Raw genomic sequence first — 18,431 nt, 5'->3', positions numbered from 1 at the left:
ATAGATTTTAAAGTGGAGCTTAAAATCCAATAACAAACAAGTTTGTCTTCACATCCATGGCGTATAGGTTACCTTCACAGGTTCACATCATTGAAATTAATCATTTTCATTGTTTAACGCTGACCGACATGTGACTCGGACTTGACTTGGACCCTAATCTTTTTGGACTCTGCCTTGTCTCGGACTCAAACCTCTTTGGACTCGGACTCGTCTCGGACTTGACTATTCTGGTCTTGGACTTGTCTTGGACTCTACAAAGGTGGACTTGACTACAGCCCTGGTGTATAGGTGGACTTAGCCAGGTTAATCACTTGTTCATGTACTTGTCATACCCACCTGCACTATCTGTTCCACTGTGTCATAGCAGTCGCTGTTCTCCAGGCAGCTCCATTCCAATCGACCCTTGTCCTTCAAGTGGTGTTTGAAGTGGACAAAGTCGCTCTCTTTGAGGTTCTTCAGGTGCTTCCGCAGAATGTTTTTGTACACGTCCATGGTAGAGTCTGCATTTCATGTACACAATAAAAAATGCAGTGTTGTCAAACTCAAATTGACTGAGGGCCAAAGTTGCAGGCCGAACTCAATATTTATTTTAAAAAATGGACGAGAGTTGTGCATTCATGCACTTCATAATCATAGTTACATGTCACACATACTCTTTCGCATCATATATGGTAGTTCAAATATTCTGTTGCATATGAGTTTGAGCTGTTTCATTGGCCTGGGCCCACTCATTTTACTGTGACACACCAAATTTCATGTTCAAGTCTTGTTACACTAGCTACAGTATATTAATGGTATAGCCTATATGGACCAACTAGGCCTACTGCACATTGGAAAAATGATCTCTCTAAAAGGTCTTTGCACACCAAGCATGATTTTTGGAACGTTTTGATGTTACAAGATCGCAAAATCGCGTGGCGACTTGTGTGCATACTTTTTTACAGAGCTGGTAACACTCAACACAGACAACATTGAATACCATGACTGGCATCTGTAACGGAGGCCAGATAGAAGAGTGTGTTGTGCAACGTTGGTAAACCTCCCTACCGAAGCCTCATAGGGCACCCATGGGCAGTCATGGGTGAGCGGTTAGTGCTCCCCCCCATCCTGCTCCATGACTGAGGTACCCTGAGCATGGTACCGTCCCACCGCACTGCTCCCCATGGGGCGCCACTGAGGGCTGCCCCCTTGCACGGGTGAGGCATAAATGCAATTTCCTTGTGTGCAGTGTGCAGTGTTCACTTGTGTGCTGTGGAGTGCTGTGTCACAATGACAATGGGAGTTGGAGTTTCCCAATGGGCTTTCACGCTTTCTTTCACGCTCATACAGTAACGGTATCGTGCTGCACCTCCCTTGCCCAAACTGGAGCATTGACTAGGGGGTGGCGGGTTCAAGCCCTGAGTGGCGGACTGTGGAGGAAGACCTCAGTTACACATGCATGTGGTCACATGGGTAATGCATAGGTAATGGGCTGACACTTTAGAATAACTGTCCCTTAAAAGCTTAGTAAGCACTTTAAAAATAGGCCTAATGAACTAATTATCACGAAACATTTAGAAATGCTTGTAAATAATAAATAAGAAAGACTGATGATCCAGCAAACACAGCAGAGCTCCACTAGTCCTGGAAAACGGATTTCTCCACTGGATATGGAAATGAACGGCAGGCGAACAGACATCAAACTCATCCAGTGGGAGCAGATTGCGGCCATAAGTAGGCTAGTTTCTCACTCATTTACAAAGATTTGTAAATATTATCTTTAATAAATCTTAATAAAGTGTTATAAAATCCTAAGGGATGGTTGTTTGAAAGTGTTACGAGGCTATGTATAATATCACATATTATGTATGTAGGCCTATGGAATAGCGGCCGACGAGGTGTCCCGATATCAAGGGAAAAAATAATGGACGAGGCGGAGCGTTCTAACAGCCCGACGGCTCTAAATTAACTTTTTCCACCACCAGCCAATTTGGCTAGTGGACATTTTTTTCTTACCAGCCAAACAGAAGTTCAACTAGCCATTTTTTTTTTTTATCTCACCAAAATAAACTATGCGTTAGGCTAGTTTATTTTTATTTAGTCTATTTTTTTTAAATTATGGTAATTTTGTTCAACAATTTCTACAACACAGATACACTATATATAGGCCTGCATATTATAGGCCTATGCCTACATAATAAGCATAGGCCTATTATAGGCTATAGGCCTATATTTTTTCATTATTTTTTAACTTCTGCTTTATTTTTTACTTTCATTACTTAGGCCTAATCAATTTGATTAGTTTTTGTTCAATTCCTCTGAAAACAGCTGAATCACATCACACAAGCCACTCACATAACAGACCTTTAACATAGGCCTAGTAACCAAGTAGCCTACACAGCCAAACTCTCCAAAACCTCACATACGCACACCCCAAGGAAGGAGAAGAGATGAGATGAGAGGGAAAGGAGAGGAGAGAGGAGGAGCTCTTCTCTTATCTACCATGCGCAACAAAATGACAAGAAGCCTAGTTTAACTAAAAGTAAATAATATCACAGGAATCTTCCAGCCCTGCCATTTGCCTACTCTCAATGGAAATGTAACATCACAGAAAAGTAGCCTACTGTGACTGACAACAAACCCCAAATGACTCGCTGACTAGCTCCGACAGATTGCCTAGTTTAGAAAACATGTGTAAGCCACTATTTTCTATGTGATGTGCTGTTGGAAATCCAAGTTAGCAGGGCAAGATTCAAAACCGGAGCACTGCAACTGCAACAATGTGTGTCGTCCGGTTTGCAAATACCTTAACAGAGAGACTGCTGGATAAGATATCTGACTCTAATGTGCACATTCGCATCAACCACGACCACACTGAAAACAAATACTGTATCATATTAATAGTTTTACATCTCACCTCCTCCACTGTAAAAACCGAAAGTAAACAGAGTTGTTGTTCTTTTTCTTCTGTTTATGTACATGGCGATTGACAGTCACTTGGGTGTATACCGCCACCCACTGGGCTGGAGTGTAAAACAGTACCCGTTGTTTATTTTCCAATATGTGGCCTTGCGCCCTCCACTGGTGCTTGTGGCTTCATACCTAAAACACCTCTGGTAATATGTCGTGATGACATCACTGAAAACAGCATTATATTTCAATATCTCGCAAAGGCTTATTGTAAAGTCATTTTCTCATTTGCAAACTGGATGGTGAATGAAGAACAGTCTCCAAAAAATTGTTGTGGCTAGGCTGACAACAGGGAAACTTAAGTAATTTCTCCACGGAGGCGGGGCATCAGCAAAACGAGGCCACAAGCACAAGTGGAGGACGCAAGGTCACATATTGTCTCTATTATGCATTTTAGGGGTGCTCACATAATCCTTTATTTTTGAAAAATCTCATCACTTCCATGTGTATTTCCCACAAACATTGTTCCATTAGCCTGTTTGAGGAATGAAACTACCTCTCTAACGGCACTTTTGCTGGCCAAATGCTAAAAAAGATGCAGTTCAGACCCTCTGCTATCATTTCCATGGATCCTAGCCTTGAGAATGCTCTTGAGTTAATTCTATCTTTAGACTGTAGTATGTCTGTCTATTTTCAGTACCGTAGGTCACCTACAGTGTTGGGAGTAACACATTACAAAAGTAATTAATTACCGGTACTGTAATCAGTGGCGGAAAAATTGCACACAGGGTCCCAGGGCAAGAGACTGATGGGCACCCCCCATTCAACCTGACAAGGTCACAATAGGACCCCCCAACACCAATACCAGAGGGCCCTGGGCAATGCCCTGCTTGCCCCCCCTATAGCTCCGCCTTGCCTGTAATGCATTACTTTTGCTGTAATGCCGTAATGTACGGCATTACAGGGCAAAATCTGTATGCTAATATTTACTTACAAGTAACTTAAGTTACAGTGCATTGTACCGTGACCTGGATTTTAATGGTGTTCACTAAAGTGGTTCAGAAAGAAGCTATTCCCGAACCTGGTAGTTTTTAGCCGGTATGCTGCCAAAACACCTCCTGTACGGGAGGTGAAAAAGTCATGACTCGTGAGCTTGATTTTCGCTGTAAAGGTATAGGTCTAGTTTAGAAATAAATAATTTTGCAAAAGACCTATGGGCATGGTTCTACTGTATTTGTATGGACACAATAGGAGCACAAACAGATTTATTTTTTTCAAATGTGAAGTCTCATTATGCATCATTAATGCATCATTAGTACAAAATGCATCGAACAGCGTTTTAGACACGAACAACATGTTTAATTGGCAATCAGAAACAACGATGCAGTTCGAAATTGAACACAAACTGTCCATGTATTCTCCAAGGCCTCACATAAGGTCTGACCCTGGATCACTGAGCCTGTTATGGCACCATGGACAATCATAAAGGTGTATAACATGATATAAATGATCAAATTGAATCAAATTAAATCAATTATTTCTAATAAAGAACTTAAAAACAGGAATGTGATGGTTTTGTACACGCACGCACTGACGCACACACACACACACATAAAAGCACACAAGTTGCCCTTCTCTTTCTCTGCCAACATTTCACGTTGCAGTATGAATATGACGTCTAGTTAGTTACAGACTTTATTGTCCCCTTGGTGCAATTGTATTTGCAGCACAATCACTTTGGCACCAGACATGAGGCACAAACACACCAAAGAACAACAGAAAAACACAAGTAAAGAACAGAACATAGCAGTAACATTCCCCACCTGTCCCCCCACACCTCACACATGGTGTGATAGTAGATCAAACTGGCAACGTCGCTAGATGGTCCCCCAAATCAAATAAACCTATTAGCAAAAAACTACACACCTGGGGTGAGTTTCTCAAAAGAGAAGTTGTTAGCCTGTTAGCAACTTTGGTAGTTGCCAATGGGAAATGCATTGAAAACAACAAAGTAGCTAATGTAGTAAGCAACTTTGGTTTTGAGAAATTCACCCCTGATGTATCTTTGTAGGGCTGCCATTGGGCAAGCGGCAGCTATGGAGGTCTGTGATTGGGCAAGCAGTGAGGTGATTCGAGCGTTGTTTGTGCTGGAGGCGGTCAGGTTGTAGGATGTGGAGGGTTGCCATTGGGCAAGAGGTAGCTATGGTAACTATGGAGGGCTGTAATTGGGCAGGGGTAACTATCAAGGGCTGCCATTGGGCGTGCCGCTTCTGCTGGTTCGGCACTGGAGGCGGTCCCAGCCGGGCCGGCGGAGGAAGCTGACTTCAGGAATCAGGAAGTCCTTGAGCAGCTGGGGGAGGGGCAACAACGCCACTTTGGACTCCAGTGGAGACGGGGCCAGCAGTTGGCGTATGGACCGCCTGCGGAGACAAGCTTTATTCATAAATTTATGTTATATTACATTACATTACATTACATTGCACTTAGCTGACGCTTTCATTTATTCAAAGCGACTTACAACTATTATTTTTTCAGGGTATTGGTTACAGTCCCTCGAGCAATGTGGGGTTAAGTGCCTTGCTCAAGGGCACTTCAGCCATGGATGGAGATGTAGGGAGAGGTCAGGGGGATACGAACCGGCAACTCTTTAACCACTAGGCCATGGCTGCCCCTGAATATACTGAATTTACATACATTTTTTATTGAATTTATGTACAGTATATACACGTAGACCAGTGGTTTATTTGTCAAGGCTGAAATTATTTAGTGCAAATGAGGCTGAGGAACAAACAAATCAGGTCTTTTTTTCTTTGATTTGAATTCAGACTCCAAGGTAGTTTCTTCTTCCAGCAAGCAGTTAGATTACTGAATTCATGCTGAAGACAACAAGGCACTTTCTGTGCACTTTTTCCATCACCCCCCACCCAACACACAAAAAACATCACCATTTTTACTCTTTATAGGCTTCAAACCCATAATAAGACGTAATAAACAAATCTTGAATCTTGAATTCTTGCTGCAACAATTTGGAACTAAAAGCATGGAATAACTTCCTTCAAATCCTGTTAACATACAGAATCCTATATTTCTAAAGGTGTCAAAAAGCTGATTTAGTTATGTTTTTGATGGGAGCATTGAGGCTGAGATTACTATCCAACATCACTCCAAGACTTTGGACACAATATTTAGTTGTAAGTGATTTGGAGTTTGTCTTCCGCCTACAAAACCAAAAGCAATTATTAAGTAGGTTTGCCACGCTTATAGTAATCTCTAAGACCTGTTTAGTTATTATTAAGCTGACTTGCCACGCTTATAGTAATCTGTAAATCCTGTTTAGTTATTATTAAGCGGGCTTGCCATGCTTACAGTAATCTCTAAGTACAGTTTCTTGCTTGCTTGCTTCTCTTGTACAGGTCAGTAAAAATAGAAACCGATTCTCCTCCTAGGCCTTTGGAGATAGAGACACTGTTCAAACACTAAAACGATCGGCTCGGCTTGGAGATTTAAAAAAATTTGTGTCCATACCCCTTGTCGTTTTTTCGTTTTCATCGATTTTGTGCAAGTTTGAGTCCCCATAGAAAACAATGGTAGAACCTTCAGAGACAGAGTTCCGTCCACTCTACAGATCAGAGTGTAGGAGGCTTTTTTGTTCATAAAACATCAACACTTGCACCTAGAAGTTTAGTTGACGCGTTGTTAGCGAGCTTTATGAGATGGCTCCAAACGGTGAAAAGATCATGTCCCAACTCCCATTACTTTTTTTAAATGGCAGGTGTATAAAAAGTGCTGGACTGGCCCAATGGCTTTTCCTATTGATTCTTGAAGTGCCTTTCTGAAGAGGTCAGCACATCTTCCACAAGAGGTCCATTTGTGACTGAACCGTTTAACCTATAAACTTCATTCAAGGACTTATAAAACAAAGGAGATACGCACTCCGCGCTTCTAAATTAACAATCCGGTGCAACCAGAGCAGGACTAAAACATAAGCAAAAAGGGAAAGAAATCTGGTGCCACACGGATGTCAAGAGGAGGACTCTGATGAAGACGCATGTCGAAACGTTAGTCTCACTGCACTAAAAAATAAATTACAGAAAATAGACATCCGTTTGGCACCAGATTTCTTTCCCTTTTTGCTTCATTCAAGGACTGTTAGAAAGATCACATGTATGACTCCAATCTGTGAGCAGGACATGTGCCAATTCTTTTTAGTTTTTTAACAACAGCGATCTAAAAACTAGAAACTGTTTTGATTCTGCCCTCTGCCTTAGAGCACAATACTAACTGCCATACAGACAATCAGAACAGGTGTTGCGAATAAAGGGTTCCATCCCAACTGTCACTTTCTCTCAACATCCTATTCTTAAAGTGTATATCTCAGGTTAATTTTTATTCAAAATAATGGACTTCCTTTGATAGTTCTACCACTTGAACAATTATCCATCATTTTTTTCATGCAACAGGACATCAGAAAATGAAATATAATGAGGAAAAGTGTGTATTTTCAGTAACATGTTCAAAGAATTCTAATCTATTGTGTGACGTCAGGCGAGGCCATTCAGTAGCCCGCAGTAGCGGTAGCCCTGCATTCTGTACGGTGTGTGATTGTATTATGCCGTACGGGTATGAAATAAATATCATTGGCAATATTATATCATGACCGCTACAGGGTGCCATGTGACCGTGAGGCAGTAAAAACCAGTGTTCGAACTATGCCAAAAAAAAAAAAAAAAATGGGGGGGGGGGGGCTACGATTGCGCTTGCCTCAAAGTGCGAGTCTCGAAAGCTTGAATTTGGAGAAGATGGCCTACCATGTGATTTCAAATTTCAAGTAGGCCTACACTACAAATTACCAGACATTGTTAGTATCAACCTTTAGTAGGTCTATCACGCCATTTCAGCATCATGTCCAAGTGGGAAAGAATGTAAACAGCGACAAATAATACATAAATAAAACCGTTTGGGTGAATCATTCGCTCCAAGCTTTTTAACGGCAAGGTGCAAAGCAGTCGGCTGCATTGTAAGAGAGCCAGAGATTACCAAATTCAAACGACTGCAAAGCAATCTGTCTGGGCACAGCGGAAAGCACCTGTGCGGTCCACACGGTCGTCAGCAGAAAACGAATGAACCTCCCTTGCAATACGTCCGAGAACATCAGTACGCCTACTGTACACCGTATGTCAAATGGCGCATTTGTCTACTTGTTTCGAGCACCACGTTTCATTGTCATTGCCGCGAGTTTCTGACAAACCACATAGTTGAGCTGCACAACGTGACACTATCATACACAACATGATGAAGCGCCCCCCTCACGTTTGACATCCTCGGGCCGAAGTCTTATAAGGAGGTAAAGACCGTGAACATAGTGACACACACTTCACAGTGGTGAAAACGAAACGAAGTTTCCTCCCACGGCCCAAACGCAAAATAATGCCGAAAATTGAATGCCCCCTCAGTTGTCCTGGCTAGGGCAACTGGCGCGTTATCACTGCTTCTTATTCAATGCAGCAGCACTTTCACTGTACTCGCGCTGCACTTGTCTCACAATGCAATCAGCTGCGTGCTCCGGGCCAAATAGTCAACTCTCCCACCTTGTGGACACAGAAGGGAACAATTTGAAGAACGCGTTTCAGACGGACGGACAGACATAGCCTACCCTTTTATAGAGATGCTGGGACGCATCTAAAAACATGGATCCAACGCGCGTAGTAGGAAAATAGAGACTGAAAAGATACAACCAAAAGGCTCTACTCGAAGGCTCCAGCCAACGCTGTTGAAAGATTGTTTGCCTCTCTCCTTGGCCATCTGAATGAGATGCTTTTATCAAACGTCATACCAAATCTACATTGGCCTATAGGCTAGTTTTGGTATTTATGTTTGATCTGGCAACTATTGTTGTTTTACTGTCTTGCTTGAATCGCTCTGTTTGGATTACTTGAAGACTTTCCATGGATTATCCTGCATCGTCTCAGTGCCGTGAGTAACCTGGAACATAAGTAGGCTATATCATCAGAGGTGAGCTTAGTCACTTTTGGCCGCGAGAGACTTGGAAGGCGCTACATTTGCGCCACACAACGTGGATTATTGAAACTGAAGACTTGATTTCTTCTATTGGATAATTTCGTTTGGTAGGCCTATAATTACGGACAGTGTAGTTTTTTTGCGACACTCGGACTTTTTTTTTTTTTCAAGGAATATAGGTTAACCGAAATAGTCCCGCCGCCGCGTGGGTTACCTATGCTATTGATTTGTGATACGCATGTGGGTGACCTTTATTGAAGTTGCATGTAATTCTATAGAACAGTCAAAGGAAATTGAAAATGTGATTTTTAAAACAGCGACATGACTCGGGTGGTATAGGCCTACTTTAGCCTACTGTTTTGCACATTGGAAAAGTTTGACGCGATTTCAGCACCATGGACAGTCCCTCCCCAGTCGGGCGAATAGCACCACATTTTAGGCTACGCAGATCATTTCCCGTTTGTGCTGTTTGTAATTTAGGTAGCCTATTGCATTTAGCTGACACGATATTGGCAGTTCATTAAACATGATTAAAAGCAATCCCAAAAATATGAAGGGACTAGTAAAAAAAAGAAGCCCATGTCGCATAGTCTAGCCTATAGGTCCAAGCAGAATTTGCAACCCTGCATGAATAGCATTTCTACTAAAACTAGTCGGCCAAAAGTTACTAAATCATTTGGAAGTTGTTACAGTGCCCTGCATGAGAAAAGCCGCACGATTACAGTTGCGATTTCTATTATAGGCCTGCAGGCCACGGCCGTTATATCATTAGTGATCGTCACCTCGCCTATGTAAAATTCCAGGCAAATAAAATTAGAACGTTCACCCATGGCCTCGCCTGACGTAGTCGCCAGGTTACGGTTAAACCCACATTTGCCACAACAAACAACAAAAATCGTTGTTTAACATCGTTTTTGGATGGACTTATATATGTGGATCATTTATTGAATACAGTGTGTACACATTGATCCAAAGTAGTGGTTAACCTGCGATATACACTTTAACGAGCGAGCGGCTGCACTACAATTCTAGAATTCTATTGTACAGCTCTTCAATGCAATGTGATATTGTCTTGCTGGAATGCTTGTGACAGCCAGCTGCTTTGCTCAATGATAAAGGTGCTGGATTAGAGATATGGAGGTTGTGAGTTCGGAACCCACCGAGACCATTGATTTTCAAAGTTATATCATATGCAGTGTTCCTTAGCCAACTTAAAATAGCATGTATGTCATTTAGTATCAATGACAAAGGTGCCGGATAAGAGATATGGAGGTTGTGAGTTCGAATCCCACTAGGACCCATGTTGATTTTCAAAATTATATCATATGCAGCAAAACGCGGAGCTACAACACTTCCAAGATGGCTGAATCGTTTGGCCCATAACTTTTGACTGGGTGGATGGATTTTTTCCACATTTCTTCTAGCTTTGCTTTCTCAATAGTAGTTTGTTTTTAATTTAGGTATAGAGATATCAAAAATAAAACTGCCCCAAAAGGCAAGCCCGCTTCCAGCATTTTCTGCGAGAATGCAATCTAGTTTCAGTCTTGCCTTTATTCCGTTGCAAGAAGTTCTGTTGCATCCAGCAATTCATATTTTCAAGACATAAGCACAATGACTCAATAGGGCTACAGTCATTTGGAGAAACAGCAATGAAAATTTGAGTGTCATCAGCATAGCTATGATAAGACTCATTGTACTGTTTCAAGATTTGACCAAAGGGTAGCATGTACAAGTTAAACAAAATAGGTCCCAGAATCGATCCTTGAGGCACCCCATACTTCATGATGATGTCAGCAGTTTATAGAATTGAATAACAATGTTTCTTTCACTCAAACACATATTGTACATACCTATCTATAGCAAAATCAGAAAAACATTTTTTTGTTTTGTTTTCGTGGCTGTATACTGTATATACATATACTTACAGAGGTAGTTGAGTGCGTGAGATTTTACTGTATGTCTGCAGAGTTTGCTGAGTGAGGGCGGGGGGTTGGTTCTGTACAGTGTACTGGTGTGTGTGTGTGTGTGTGTGTGTGTGTGTGTGTGTGTGTGTGTGTGTGTGTGTGTGTGTGTGTGTGTGTGTGTGTGTGTGTGTGTGTGTGTGTGTGTGTAGACCTGCAGAGTTTGCTGAGTGAGGGGAGTTGGTAATAATACTCCTCATCCAGTCGCTCCCTCAGCTCCAAGACGGGGTGGGAGGGGGAGAGGGATTCGGGGGGGTCGTCCTCCAGCCCCTTAGCAAAGCAGACAAATATTGTACTGTATATGTCATCATATATCATCATCAGCATATACGTATCATTGCATATCGTCATCCAGCCCCTCAGCAAAAATGAGATCACATCTGAAATGTTTCGCTTTCAACATCAGTTGGAATGAAGTTGCTGCTTCAAAAGCTCATCAAGAGATAAACCGAGTTGACGACTTTCCAAAAGGATGCCCAAAATTTCTCATACCACTGTACAGTTCACTCTATACCTCTTTAAAGCTGGGCGTTACGCATCTGACCTGGTGAGTACACTATACTTCCTCAAAGCTGGGCGTTAGGCATCAGGTTTAGGGATGCACCGATACTACTTTTTTGAAAACGGATACAAGTACGAGTACATTAATGTGTGTACTTGCCGATACCGAGTACCGATACTGATACATTTTTACCACCAACATACAATACAAATAAATGCATGGCCTTGTTTTTTTCCACCTGTGATATTTGTTATTGTCCATTTCCATGTAGATTTAAATGTTAGTAAATGTATGAGATGGCACTTTTTTCCCATGCTGCTTTCAAGTCCACAGAACGTGACGAAATTTTGCATTGTTTCGTGTAATAGCAGTATCGTGCCTGGTATCGGCAAGTGTTTGACGAGTACGAGTACGAGTATAATGAGCAAGTATCTGTGCCGATACCTTTACCAGTATCGGTGCATCCCTAATCAGGTTATCACTATACCTCTTCAAAGCTGGGCGTTAGGCATCTGGTCTGTTGTGTATACTATACCTCCTCAAAGCTGGGCGTTACGCAGCAGGCTTCTGAGATGTCTATTAGTGCCAGGGCTTTATCCATCAGCTCGCGGTTTTCAGCTGACCGCATGTTGGGATCTGGACCCAGTTTTTCCTCCAGCACACGCATCATGAGCTCCATCCCAGATAAGCATGGCTCCATCTGACTAAAGAGAGGAACAATAGAGTATAGTATTATAGTAGAGTAGAATACAGTAGAGTACAGTATGGTAGAATAGAGTACAGTGGAGAGAAATAGAGTACAGCAGAGTAGAGTACAGTAGAGTAGAGTGGAGTGGAGTACAGTAGATTACAATGGAGTGGAGTAGAGTACAGTAGAATAGAACAGAGTAGGGTACAATAGAGTAGAGTACAGTAGATTGCAGTAGAGTACAGCGGAGTGGAGTAGAGAAGAATAGAGTAGGGTACAATATAGTAGAGTACAGTACAGTACAGTAAGTAGAGTAAAGAACAAAAATAGAGTAGAGTAGAATACAGATTCATCTCAGACAAGCAGGGCTCCAACTGACTGCTGAGGGAAGAATACAATAGAGTCGAGTACATTTATAGAGTAGAGTATAGCAGAGCAGAGTAAAGCTGTAGAGTAGATGGAGCAATAGAACTCCAGTCCAGGGGTTAGCCAGTTAGCAACTTGGGTAGTTGCCAATGGGAAATTGCATTGCAAACAAAAAAGTAGCTAACATAGTTAGCAGCTATGGTTTTGAGAAATGCACCCCAGACAAGCGGGGCTCCGACTGACTGCATAGGGGAAGAGTCGAGTACAAGAGCAGAGAAGGGCAGAGCACATTAGAACAGAGACGAATACAGAGGTGAGTAGAGTTGTAGAGTAGAATTGTAGAGTATGTAGACAGAGTTCCAACTGACTGCAGGGGAAGAATAGAATAGTGGTAGAGTACAGATGTAGAATAGAGTTCAATGGAGTAGAGTAGAGCGAAGTGGAATTGTAGAGTAGAATACAGCTACATCCCAGACATGCAGGGCACTGGCTGGCTGCAGTAGGAGAGAATAGAGTAGAATTCTAGAGTAGAATTGTGGAGAACGGTAGAGTAATGAAGTAGAGTAGAGTACAATCAGGGATGGGCAGTATTGCTATTACATCTAATTGAAATACATTTTGAAATACAAAATACTATTTTGTATTTTTATTTCATATAAGTGAATTACATGTATTTGTATTTTGTATCAAAATACTTTCCTCCAGTATTTTGTGTATTTCACAAAACTACAAAATACAAATACTTTGTTATTACACAATTATTGTTATTACACAATATGAACACACGATGTTGATGTAGGTTAAAAAGTATATGAATGCCCCTAGCTGAATTGGAGGCACATGCTTGGATTTCTTAAGCCTTGGCTGCACAGGAAGTTCAATTTGGTTCAAGGTGAGTGGCTAATCATTTAATTAATTCCTCAATGACGTGTTAATATTTTCCCCATGTCATTCAAGCTTGCTTTCAGTTTGGCATTTAGGGCCTTTTGTGTAGAATTGAGACATTACCTGTGCATATTAATTTAAAACTAGCTGTAGCCAATGTGCGTTCCAATATGCAACCTTGCTTCCTCCACTTCTACTTGTGACCTCGCACCAGGAAGTAATATGTAATGATGACATCACCGACAACAGCATTATACAAAAGCGGATTCCAAAAAAAGTTGGGACACTTTCTATTTTGTGAATAACATTTTTAATGATCACATAATTACCTCAAAACAATAATTCTGCTTGACTTTAACAACTGATATGTTGTCTGTACATAATGCTCTACCTTATTAACATATTAGATGTTTTGAAAATGCCAGCATTTTGACTTTATTCACAAAATACAAAGTGTCCCAACTTTGTTGTATTTTGTTGTGTATTTTGTGTGTTGAAAATACAAAATACTGTATTTCGATATTAGATACTGTTACAGTTATGTATTTTGTATCTTATTTGTAACATTTTTGCTGGGTATTTTGTATTTGTATTGAAAATACATTTAACTGTATCTTTGCCCATCCCTGAGTAAAATACAATAGGGAGGTAGAATAGAACAGAGCAGCGCAGAATAGAGTAGAGCAGAGAGAAGAAGAGCAGAGTAGAGTAGAGTAGAGTAGAGTAGAGTAGAGTAGCGTGTGTTTGTGTGTGCGCGCATGTGTGTGTACCTACAGTTCTGGGCTGTTGCGGTGGCAGGAGCAGAGAACGTTGAGTGGGACGCCGCGGCTCAGCAAGGAAACGCAGACGGGGAAGAGCAGGTCAAAATGCTCCACACACAACGCGCTCAAGGATACCATGCACCTCTCATTTTCTCTCCCCCTCCACCTCTCCTCCTCAGCCTCTCTCCTCCTCCTATACCAACTGCCCCCGTTCGGGCAAACATCTGAGAGACAAAACAAGAATCAAACATCTGAGAGTCAGAACCAGAATCAAACATCTGAGTAAAAGACTCAGAAGAAAGAGAGTTCAGAACTAGTGTTGGGCAAAGTACACTAATTACTGTATATCATACTAAATTACATTCAGCATTATTCAAAGCCAAGCTATGCACAGAACAGAAACGTTTTCTTAACTTTTGATTAATCAAAGTGTAGACCCCTTTGGCATGAAAAACAGCCAGTTGTGGTTCTACACTGATTGGATTAGTCCCTGGGCTAGAGGCTGGGTTAGGCCCTGGGCTAGATACTGGGTTACTACCTGGGCTAGAGGCTGGGTTACTACCTGGGCTAGAGGCTGGGTTACTACCTGGGCTAGATACTGGCTTACTCCCTGGGCTAGAGGCTGGGTTAGTCCCTGGGCTAGAGGCTGGGTTAGTCGCTGGGCTAGAGGCTGGGTTACTCGCTGGGCTAGATACTGGGTAAGTCCCTGGGCTAGAGGCTGGGTTAGTCGCTGACTAGATACTGGGTTACTCGCTGGGCTAGAGGCTGGGTTAGTCGCTGACTAGATACTTGGCTAGTCGCTGGGCTAGAGGCTGGGTTAGTCGCTGACTAGATACTGGGTTACTCGCTGGGCTAGAGGCTGGGTTAGTCGCTGACTAGATACTGGGCTAGTCGCTGGGCTAGAGGCTGGGTTAGTCGCTGACTAGATACTGGGCTAGTCGCTGGGCTAGAGGCTGGGTTAGTCGCTGACTAGATACTGGGCTAGTCGCTGGGCTAGAGGCTGGGTTAGTCGCTGACTAGATACTGGGCTAGTCGCTGGGCTAGAGGCTGGGTTAGTCGCTGACTAGATACTGGGCTAGTCGCTGGGCTAGAGGCTGGGTTAGTCGCTGACTAGATACTGGGTTACTCGCTGGGCTAGAGGCTGGGTTAGTCGCTGACTAGATACTGGGCTAGTCGCTGGGCTAGAGGCTGGGTTAGTCGCTGACTAGATACTGGGTTAGTCCCTGGGCTAGAGGCTGGGTTAGTCGCTGGGCTAGAGGCTGGGTTAGTCCCTGGGCTAGAGGCTGGGTTAGTCGCTGGGCTAGAGGCTGGGTTACTCGCTGGGCTAGATACTGGGTTAGTCGCTGGGCTAGAGGCTGGGTTACTCCAGAATGTCCCCTTACACCCCCTGCCAATGAGCCCTATGAACTATACCTAGCAAACTCAGAAAAACTGAACATTTCACATATTGGTCTCAAATTTTTTGCCAGAGCTGTATACGTATATTTTATATATACAGTATATATACAGTATATTCTTCAGAAAAATAAATAAATAATAATACCGTGATTACAAATGTAAATATATATATATTATATATATATATATCGTGATACAAACCGAATCGTGAGTTGGGTGTATTGTTACAGCCCCAGTGTGTGCGCATGCATGCTAACTGAGCTAGCCGGTGCTCTGTGGTCCCTGTGTGTGCGTGCGTGTGTGTGTGTGTGTGTGTGTGTGTGTGTGTGTGTGTGTGTGTGTGTGTGTGTGTGTGTGTGTGTGTGTGTGTGTGTGTGTGTGTGTGTGTGTGTGTGTGTGTCTGTGTCTGCTACCTGAGCTTGCCGGTGCGCCGTGGTCCAAGAGCATGTTTGCAACTTGAGTGCAGTATCGTCCGACAGCAGCTGCCTCCTCAGCGTCCTCGTTGTCCAAGGCCTCTTTCAGATACGTCACCACCCACCACATGGCAGAGTCCCCAGGGGTCACCGAATTCACACAAGCACCTGAACACGTACACGCACACGTTCACACACATATTACTATACCAACACAAACAAAGCTATGCTATTCCACGCAAAACACACTTTAGGCTGCAAAATCGTAAAAAGAAATGATTTTGTGCGTGCGGTAGTGTATGAGTGTATTCTGTGTTTCACCTCCTTCGAGCAGCAGTCGGATGTTCTCAAGATTGTTACTGTAGGCAGGGCCATATTCAGCCACGGCATGGATGAGGGCAGTCCTACCTGCCACACACACACACACAGACACACACGTTTCATCATCTCCACATAAAACTCCTGACCACAACACATTTTTTCTCACAGCTAAGCCAAATGATAGAGCATGACAAAGATGATTGGTTTGTACCAACCTCAGCACCACACTGCTCCCTTTTGGGCAACATTGGGGCTGCCCCCTTGCACGGGTGAGGCATAAATGCAATTTCCTTGTGTGCAGCGTGCATTTGTGTGCTGTGTCACAGTGAAAACGGGAGTTAAATGCTAACCAGTTAGCAACTTAGTAGGCTGCTAACGGGAAGCCGAATTTGCAACCAATAAGTGGCTAATTTAGTTAGCAATGATGCTGTCAAGAAACACACCACTGAGCATGAGAGTGTTGTTGTTTTTCTCAGCGCTGAGGTGCTGCTCACCGTCGGAGTTGCGTGCATTGACATCAGCTCCCAGCTGCAGTAGCATCCTCAGACACGGTAGCTTACGGTAGTGTTCAACTGCTTCGTCTAGAGCACGGGTCCCAAAGAGCTGACCACACACACACACACACACACACACACACACACACACACACACACACACACACACACACACACACACACACACACACACACACACACACACACACACAAGCTTATAGCAGTCTTCCATCGACTCATCTCAAGAACTGGTCTCAAGGATCTGATGCACGCACACATATGCTGTGGAAGTTTAACCCTCTGAGGTCTAAGGCCTTTCAGAGGCTTTTAGGCTGCTTGCACCACCCTGACATTTTCAAGTATTTTCAACTAACAGTAAGCATCTATGCAAAAGTGGAATATATGGTTGTATTCTGAAAAGCCTGACAAGAAATAATCTGAAAGAAAATTGGGTGTCATACAAACATGTTTTATTTAAATTGAGTATAAACACAACTGTACAAAAAACAGGTTTCAGAGGTCTTCAAAAAGTGCAAGAAAACACACAATAAATATATCTAGCCAAGACTTTTGAAGTTTGAATCTTGCAAACAAATGTGTTGGCTGCATAAAAAAGGGCATTTAGAAATGTTTTGTTGTTTTCATACAAAATTCAAAAAATAAAGTCTATGTCATGCCACTGCCTGTCTCATTTGAATACTAATGAGATAGGTGTGAAAAACCTCTGATGGCCCACACCCCCCTGTAAATCTCCATGTGCTCTGATAGCACATCCCCCTGTCACTCTCTTTGTCCTGTGGCAGGACACTGTGTTTTGCCTAGCTGAAAGGGGCGTGTTGTCACCTCTGAATAGCCACTCAAGCACCGGTACTTTACATGTGAATAGCTATAGGTGTGGCTGCTACAGGCAGAGAGTACAGAATATGCGAAGATTTCTTTTCACTTTCTTTAAATTGGGCCAGCTATATAGTTTATTTAATATATATATATATGAAATCTGGAAGGTCTGAGGTTTCTAATGGCGTGACTTATATGTTTCAATGACAAAAACTCACAGAGTTACAGATTTGTTTTTGGAGACATGTCAAATTGCCCTCTGAAGGGCATTCAGTCCTCTGTGTGATAAGGTGACATTAACCTCTTAATATGTTTTCATATTGCAATGTTTCTGTCACGCAATACTTCAGTTCATTTTATGGTATCCTGTGGTGTGACTGCTCTTATAGAAGGAAAAAAAAGGTTTTTTTTTATAAATGAAAACACATATTAAGATTAAACATAATATCATTATCAAGTTAGCGTGAGCTCAGATGTCAGTCATGTATACAAAAGGATTAAAATGGCCATAATGCAGTGAATTTCCTGTGGTGTGACTTAATTTCCCTGCGGTGTGACATGCCTATGCAATGTGTTGATGCACACATTTTCCCAAAAATGGCAAAAATTAGGCGAAATTCCACAGACCACTAAGTGCTTTATTTTTTTCTTTTTTTCCCCAATTTTTTCCATTATCTTTTTTCAGGAATTGGAAAAACTTTTTTTTTTTTTTTGGCGTTATGCCCTTAAACGCCACCCACCCGTGTATGTACACTGTCCCTCTTGTTGATGTTTATCTTGTTGTGTGTGTGTGAGAAAGCGTATGTGTCTCTCCTGCTGGTGTCTGAATTTGTGTTTGTGACGTGTGTACATATTTTATGTGCGTGTCTGTTTTAGCCTGGGGTGTGTGTGTGTGTGT

At 42.5% G+C, this 18,431-nt stretch overlaps 1 protein-coding gene across 1 annotated transcript in view; it reads right to left on the bottom strand.

Moving 5' to 3' along the window:
- Positions 1-4,232: 4,232 nt before the first annotated feature.
- Positions 4,233-18,431, bottom strand: part of LOC134461752 (ankyrin repeat and SOCS box protein 6-like) — an 18,367-nt gene continuing 4,168 nt past the window's right edge. Inside the window, exons 6-12 of the mRNA XM_063214621.1 lie at positions 16,697-16,805; positions 16,203-16,289; positions 15,882-16,049; positions 14,084-14,294; positions 11,906-12,074; positions 11,023-11,138; positions 4,233-5,309 (exon numbers count right to left, since the gene is read on the bottom strand). Of these exons, the coding sequence (XP_063070691.1) occupies positions 5,132-5,309; positions 11,023-11,138; positions 11,906-12,074; positions 14,084-14,294; positions 15,882-16,049; positions 16,203-16,289; positions 16,697-16,805 (1,038 nt within the window). The 3' untranslated portion in view covers positions 4,233-5,131. The remainder of the gene's footprint in view (positions 5,310-11,022; positions 11,139-11,905; positions 12,075-14,083; positions 14,295-15,881; positions 16,050-16,202; positions 16,290-16,696; positions 16,806-18,431) is intronic.

The sequence above is a fragment of the Engraulis encrasicolus genome, chromosome 13, assembly GCF_034702125.1.
Source record: "Engraulis encrasicolus isolate BLACKSEA-1 chromosome 13, IST_EnEncr_1.0, whole genome shotgun sequence".
Classification (NCBI taxonomy): domain Eukaryota; kingdom Metazoa; phylum Chordata; class Actinopteri; order Clupeiformes; family Engraulidae; genus Engraulis; species Engraulis encrasicolus.
The sequence above is the reverse complement of the archived record's forward strand: the minus strand, read 5'-3'. Positions and strand labels throughout refer to the sequence as shown.